The sequence below is a fragment of the Anneissia japonica genome, unplaced genomic scaffold, assembly GCF_011630105.1.
Source record: "Anneissia japonica isolate Jap-2015-1 unplaced genomic scaffold, ASM1163010v1 scaffold287991_len637273_cov151, whole genome shotgun sequence".
NCBI classification, from domain to species: Eukaryota; Metazoa; Echinodermata; class Crinoidea; order Comatulida; family Comatulidae; genus Anneissia; species Anneissia japonica.
In genome coordinates this window covers 19571-27884 of record NW_022692547.1, presented here as the reverse complement: position 1 = coordinate 27884, position 8314 = coordinate 19571, and the positions used below count along the sequence as shown (strand labels likewise).

General features: G+C 33.4%; 1 protein-coding gene across 1 annotated transcript; it reads left to right on the top strand.

Annotated features, from left to right (window-relative positions):
• Window positions 1-8: 8 nt before the first annotated feature.
• LOC117100328 lies at window positions 9-6261 on the top strand. The gene is made up of 2 exons (XM_033239977.1): window positions 9-1299; window positions 1918-6261. The coding sequence occupies exon 2, from the start codon at window positions 2843-2845 to the stop codon at window positions 4640-4642; it is 1800 nt and encodes a 599-aa protein (XP_033095868.1). The 5' UTR covers window positions 9-1299; window positions 1918-2842; the 3' UTR covers window positions 4643-6261.
• Window positions 6262-8314: the final 2053 nt, after the last annotated feature.

Below are 8314 nucleotides of genomic sequence, written 5' to 3'. Positions count from 1 at the left end.
ACTTCTCTAACATTGCAACAATGTAGAAAATGTTTCTTTCGAATTCGGTTTATGGGATTGCAACTCTAGTTATTATTTGTGGGCTATAAATGGGTGAATTATATCAAATGTACATAATTATCTTAATGAAAAAGTATAGTCTTCAGTATTTGACACCTTTATTTTTTAAAATTGGTTCAAAACCGGAACAGGGCATGCCAATAAACGAAATTGAGAGAGTGCAGGAAAAAGAAATTCACAAGTTAACAGATGTGAAACAATTCAAAAAAATTAACTTCTTTATCCTAATCATAAATGATATGATGGTGAGTTTGGTGTCAGTCTATACCTCTGTAGGTTTGAGGCCAAGGCAAGGAATCGATTAATGATGTACTTAAGTTTTGTGTTTTGTTTTTTGTCGGAAAACAGATTCTTTTAGAAAAGGTGTCAAAATGCTGAGGAGAGGATAAATCGTTTCATTTATATTTTGGTAATCAAAGTATTGCTCCACATATGGAAACGTTGTATCATTTGCTCTCCAAGGTCGCCTTAACCATTGGAGAAAACTGGATTTTTTTCGCAAAATTACATTTTTGGTACAGAATCTATTATTTTCTTGTAATGGCCCAAGCTGATTATTTTGTAAAAATGATTTAGCTACCAATTTATGAAAAAAAAATGAAAGAAATCCCAACAGTTTTGTCGGAAAACGTCGATTTATAGCAGCTCCTCCTGCCGATTTAGATAGGAAATTTCAAGAAATTTGAGGTTTTTGGCTGTTCCGAGCTCGTTTCTTACTCCCTCTCTCACAGGCTATTTCTTTGTTCGAGTTGGCCCAAACGGATTTGTGGAGGGAATTTAATAAGCTTGAAGATGATGTAAAACTCATTATGATTGGTTGTGTAGTTTTATCGGAAAATAAGAATAATAGCCCTCCAATCCACGTTTGGCTCTCAAAGGGTAAAAAAATCTCTCAAGCGTGATATAGTCGATGTATGGATATGACGTCATATTTCTATTTGCTTGGCTAGTATTCGGAGTGTTAAGCTTCTTTCTCGTACAATTTGGCTAAATTTTGTTATAATTTGGATTTTTGGTGTGATTGTATTACTTTTATTAAAAACCCAAATGTCCTGAGACAAGATCTTTGCAACAATAACGTTTTATTTGTGCAGAAACTGCAATTTGGAGTGTGGACCGTTCGAAAATTTTGTAGGGGAGCTAACTTACCTAGCATATAGGCCAAGCCAATCCCGCCAACATGAAAGCGTGGAAAAGGAGATAATTACTCTAGTCAATTATCACTAGTCAGTTATACAGGTAATGTATGTCTTTTTTTTAATTTGTGAAATATATAAGCTAAGCTCGCTGGCTCCGTTTATAGAACAGTAAAGTATAAGGTACAGTAGGCTTGGTAGGCTAGGCCTAGCGTAGCGTGATAATGACTGCTTTTGGCCGCTCGCTCTCTGCCGGTCGTTTGCCGTACATACAGTGTGACATCATGTACCTAGGCCTAACATAGGCTCGGTTTTTGACAAAGTATACAAATTCTGATATCAAAATATAAAATCTAAACAACACAGTTAGGATTTGTTATTGTATTTAATATTGTTGGATGAACCTTTCGTTTTAATAATGATATAAATGTTTATCAAAAAATAGAATACCTAGCCTACTACAGTAAGTAAGTACCTATTCCTAAGCCTACCCTATCCAGTATCCTAGGCCAGGTACCAGTCAGTAGACTAGGGGATAGGGTTGGGTGTCTAGGCCTAAATAGGATATGTTTAAATTACTCAAATGACAGTTGCTGGTGATAGAATACTGATAAGAACTTTTGATAAGACAATAAACATGGGATTTTTTTTAATGCTGTTAGCAAGCTAAATGTACATCAATTTCACATTTTTATGATTTTTTAAATGTTTTTTTTTTCAGATGCATTTTATCTGAATGGAACGACCTGTTAGAAAACCCCGCGTCAATTATAAGGAATTGGCTGATGGACCATCCATTTTAAGCGGGACACCGGTAAAGAAATCTAGCTGGTCAACTCGCACTTTCTTTGAACTTAATATTATTGAAACAAAACTAGAAAACGAAGTACTACTTGTCAAAGTACATTATATTGGCTGGTCTAATAAGTACGACGAGTGGAGATTAGCGTCAGATGTTATCAACATTCCAGAAGAATTTATAACTTATACAGAAGAGGCATAGCAGCTCTTTTACAAGAACCTAAAGATTTCAATAAAGGAAGCTTTGCATTGTCAACGAAAAGTGGACAGCCTAGTGGAGATACGCATACAGGTTCCTCGAGATTTGTTTGAGGAACTTAAAGCTTATTGTATTCCACTGAAACGAGGAATATTTCAGTTGACAGACTTCAAATCAGTTGATCATCTGTTGGAACCGGGATGGAATTATAGGATAGTGAATAAGCAAAAAGATTTTGCGTATGTTGCGGAGAAGATTAATTTTCGTTTAAGTGAACGTGAACCGCTTCAAGAATTTGATGCAGATGGGCAGCTGAAATTAACACACCGTGGGTTTATTCTTGTAGTGAAGTTTGTTCGAGGTTTGGGAAATAGTCATGACTTGGTTCATTTCTTAAAGTAAGCAGATCTGATCTATTGAGTTAAAAAAGTTTACATACAGTACAGTATATACATTTTTATGTATGTATGTAGTACTGTACACATCAGTTAAAAAAAAATTAGATCATGTTGCAGCTTTAAATTTAAATTAGTTAATTTTATGATTATTGTACTGTATATACAGTAAATATCCATGTATAAAGTAATTATTATAGTACTGTAGCTACTGCACTCTAAATTCGATATCTTTTGACTGTCTATTAATCATGGCGTCAGCTATTTTATTTCAGATATTCCTTTCTTTTATTACTTGTTTAGCTGTTGAATCTGCTCCCCAGGCAACGTCGGCATTCCCCCACATCTTAAATGTTGAAATAAATAACCTGCTCTTATACAACATTGCTATCAAAGATGTTAGCCACCCTAAATCTTTTGAAAATACGCATACAGTTTTAAAATCTCTCCTTAAAAAAAATAGCATATCAGCTGATAATGTTGACACATCACAAGTAATGAAGACATTACAGTATAAAATTAAAAAAATGTATGAGAAGGTTTCTCAAAAATCTAAAGCAGGTGGAATGACTTTTAAAAATTACCTTAATCAATTAAATAGCACGAACTATACCCTGAAATTGCCACATGCAACTGGCAGCCCAACAAAACGTAAATTAGAAGAGACCCTAAACAATGAAAGAGCTAAGCGACAAAAACTTGAGAATGACATATCTAAATTGGAAAATGATCTTAAGGCAACAAAGTCCGAGAAATGTGATCTTTTGAGAAAAATTGGTAATCCCCAAAGTATTGGCAAAAGAGGAAAAGCTAGAAATAAATTCAATTACAAACAGGCACAGCAGTACAGAAATCGTTCCAGTAATATTAAGACAATAAAAAAAAATGTTGAAGACATGGCTAATGATGCTGGGTTTATTCTGCTTGATTTGAAAATGAAAGATAGAAAGGGAAAATTAATCAATGTTGCTATTACAGATGAAAATGAAGAGGATAATAATGATTTAGAAAAAGAAATCGCGGAAATGGTTTTTGTCTTAGATACCTTCAACATTTCTATAAAGGGTTACAATGAAATAGCACAACGCTATGGTAATCTTCCAAGAATTAATGCCATTTCTAAAAAAAAACAGAAAATGAAAGAGATGTGCCCCTTAACAAAAATTGATAAAGAAATTGATGGTAACAGACATATTGGGGTTTTTCGGTCAATAGAGCAAACTCTTCAGTCGGTATTAAATGACCCAAATAAATCTCATTTAATTAAAGATGGTCTGATAAAAATAAAACTTAGTGGGGATGGAACACGTGCAGGCAAAAAAAAGCATTTCGTAAATTTCACCATAACAATCATTGGGGAAGACTCATGTAAATCAGAACAAGGAAATTATCTTGTGGCTATTGTAAAGTGCCCAGAAACCAATTTTTATTTAAAATCAACATTAAGTGAAATGTTTGAGGAATTTGATAATCTTGAGTCGATTGATATCAATAATAGAACTATTCAGGTTGAAAAGTTCCTAGGTGGTGATCTCAAATTTCTAAATCAAATTACAGGAATTGGTGGATTTTCCAGCACTTACTCATGCTTGTGGTGTAAGTGCCCAAAAGATTTGCGCTACGACATGACAAAAGAATTGTCCATGAGTGACATAACTAAAGGGGCACGAACTCTCGAAGAAATTCGTATGTATGCTGGGAAAAAGAAAAACAATTTTAACTGTACATCACAACCATTATTTCACTCAATTCCTCTTACCAAAATTGTCCCAGACACATTGCATCTATTTTTAAGGATCGCTGATCAACTGGTATACCACATCATTAAATATCTGCAAGATCTCGATAATCATGTTCGTCTTTCATCTGATAATTTATCTAAATGTCAGAACTTGCAGAAGTTTCAGACATTTATTGCAAGCATTGGTATGACAGATTGGTATTTTTTTGTAAAAGACGGAAAGCTCAAATATGATTCATTTACAGGCCCTGAACATCGTGCTATATTGTCCAAGACATTATTCCAGACCATCCAAAACTTGGTGAAATAAAGACATCCTGGAAAAATTTCCGGGAACTTATGGACCAACTAAATATGGACATGACTGAAAATGATATACTTAACTTTGAACAGAGTGCAAAACAATGGGTACATATATATGGTAGTCAGTTACATTTAACTAAATATGTGACGCCATATATGCATATTTTGGCATACCATATACCTGAAGCAATCAGAAACCATGGAAATATAGTTAATTTTTGCCAGCAAGGGTTAGAAAAACTAAATGGTTTAGTAACAAAGTGGTACTTCCGATCAACTAATTATGATTCTAATGCTCTTGCTCAAATCATGCACAAACAAAACCAGCTAAGAATCCTAGAAGGGACATGTAGGCGACTGCCCAAGTTTCAAACAGTTTATTCTAAATGCAAACAAATAGGTAACCACAATAAACGAACATGTAAAAATTTACGGGTCTAAATTAAAACCCATTTTCTAGTACTGTACTTTGTATTATGACAAGATTACAATTAAAGAATTTTTCTTTTTAAAAGGTGAATATTATTAACTCTTACAATTATATATTATATACAATATTATACAGTGTACAGTAAATATCTTGGTATTTATACAAAACAGGGTTGTATTTTAAAGTAATAGCATATCTGCTGGTTTAATCCATGATTATATTTTCATTTACAGTCCTGGTATTGATGGTATTAACAACAGTTATGACATTGTTTATTAAGGACAAAGTAAAAATTTCAAGTTTGATTTGTAATCAGTTATATACAATAAAGATATTTGCTAATTAGGTAATAGTATTACCCATTGATAACAATTAACTTTATTCGCAACATGCAGTATTGACAATTAGGAGTAGGCCTATTTTTTACATTGTACTGCTACTGTGTAATGTATAGCTTTAGAATTTTTTTTTAGTATGTGACTGTTTTGGGTAGTATTTTTATTTTGTTTTAATGTCATCTATTTGATGTATTGGTGATTTTGTTAAATTTGTGTATGTTTTACTGTAGTAGCCACAGTGTAATAATGAAAATCCAAAGAAGTATCACAATATACTATTGTGCAAGCTAAATAATCTGCCATTGTTTTATCAATATTCAATATTTTCACAGTCTCAGCTAGCAACTCAAATATATATATATATATATATTTATCTATATATTTTTTTTAAATTTTATAATAAAAGAAAGCAATATTCCTCATACGTTACAGTACCTTGAAGTGTTAGTAATAGATTTACTTCTGTTCATAGTAATTAGATTGTATAAAATGATTGATGTCAGAATTAAATCTTTCAAGTATATAAGCTGCAGTGGTTTTTATTATAATCACAAAACTTGTGCTATTATACTTAAGTTTTTAATTTATAGTAATGTGTCAATCATATAATATTTTGATTTGATTTGTGTTGTAACAATATTTCAATTTGTATTTTTTCCAATTTATCAATATACAACTAACAATATGTGTGTCATTTAATTTCTTTATTTGCTGAATATTTTTTACAATATATTTGTATTCCTTGTTAAATGTGTATTAATGATTGCAAAATATTTTATACAGTATCAACTTAAATAATTTGTATTGTAATTCCAGAGTACAATCAATGTTAATGTTTTTACTTTCATATATTGTACTATTAAACAACTCTACAGTAGCAAGTTACATTCAAATTTATTTCTTTTCATTGAGTAAATAACAATTTGTTGTTTTGTATGTGGTCAAATAAAAGTTTAACAAAAGAATATTTACTGTGCAAGTTGAATTTTGTTAGTATTGTAACCCCATAATGAAAATGGAACAACCCAAAGCTTTTAATTGGTGGATGCTAACTACCTGCACAGCAGGGTACAATTGACCTAAGTTCCCTGCTTCTCTGAGAGCTGAATTAGCAAATGATAAAAAGTGGCAAAAACGTTTCCATATGAATGTTGATGGCTAGGTCTTGAATGTCTGCTCTCCATTGCAGTAGCCTAGCTAAGCTAACTTGGTACACTATCGGGCCTAACCTGGCAAGTCCTATTAGGCCTTACCTACTTACTTTCAATCTTCAACTAGCCTGCCTACGGCCAGGCCCTAGGTAGGCCCATGCCCAGTCCTAGGGCCTAGCCCTAGTAGTAGTAGTAGTAATAGTAACAGTAGGCTAATTAGGCCTAGTCTCTAGGCCTAGGTCGCTTTAACTTTACCGAAGATAACTAGTGCCTATAAGTAATAATTGGAAATTAAAAAAGGATATATTATAGTCATATACGTTCTTGTACAAGGAAAACTTACTGAACTCACTGATCCTTTTGTTTTCCAAGATAAAGAACCGACGTAAACGAACTTTACATGTGCTCTCCTCTTCCATACCACTGCGTGCGCCAGGGTTGCCAGATAGTCGACAGGCTTCACGGCCAAACACACGTCATCTCACGGCCAAATTCGGCCAAACTTTTTTTCAATATCGGCCAAAATTCGGCCAGATTTTAATCCGATTAGAATACAGTTATATGGGTACATATTCATTTGAAATACTGCAAAAATTACAGGAAAATCAGGGGCCGTTCGTTTGAAATTAAAGAAATTCAAATAATATACACAGAACAATGTTAAACTTCTTTTAATTAATCTATCACCATAAAATACATGCCCAGCTACATCATAATATAAAATAGCCTAGGCCCTATGTTCTTTAGTTGCTGACGCCCGAAAATAACCTTATGCGTTTGGGCGATCAATTTTTCTTTTTTTCTTTTTTTTTTCACCATTCCCCACCCTAAATCCGCTTCTGCTATTTAAAATCACATCATTAAGATTGATCTAAATTGATTTAAATGTATTACATATTAACGTAGATTGTAGTCGATCTATAGCAAACATTTTAAGGTCCTGTTATTGGTCAACCCGTTTCTCTCTTTAATTAGAATGAATTAAGTTACATAGTTAGGTAACACAAACTGGCGTTAAAACCAGAGTCTCTGCAACACTTGCTTGAAATTGGAGGTGCCATCGGACCCGGATAAGCACATCGAGCATTTTATATATGGCGCTCTACATAAAGAACACTGCAGCACCTAGGGCTATACAATTCAAGTGGGCAATAATAAATCAATTAAGTACAGTATTTAATTTATATTCAAAAGAAATTAAAAAAAGATAGAACCTCCACTAGAATGGAACATACAAAGACACACAGTATGGTACAAACTTGCATTGAACTTCATAAAAAATATGTATTTCATCCGAACAATTTAAATTATTAAATGTAACTGTTATCTTTTAAATAAACTCTCTTACCTCACATCAGCTAAAGGGGGAAAATAGATTAAGTGTTTAGTGCAAACAAAGGCACATGATTCAGGGGCGGATCCATGATTTGGAAGAGGGGGGGGGTTCAAAACGTTTCCAAAAATACCCAAAATGAAAGGTGGTCCGGGGGTCCTCCCCATGGAAAATTTCCCCCTTGAATCCGCCATTGTATGGGGAATCCTTTAACGCTCAGGTGACCTAGGGTTCTAGATGTGTATAAGAGACAGGGCCTATACTCGCGTATAAACGAGGATTAAAATAGCAAACTACGATCGAAAAAAGGGGGTCGTCTTATACGCACAACATTCAGATTTTAGATTTTTATATTCATGTTCGTCTTATGTGCGGATGTTCGTCTTATGTGCGGATCGTCCGTAAATCTGGTTTTCTACTAGGCGAA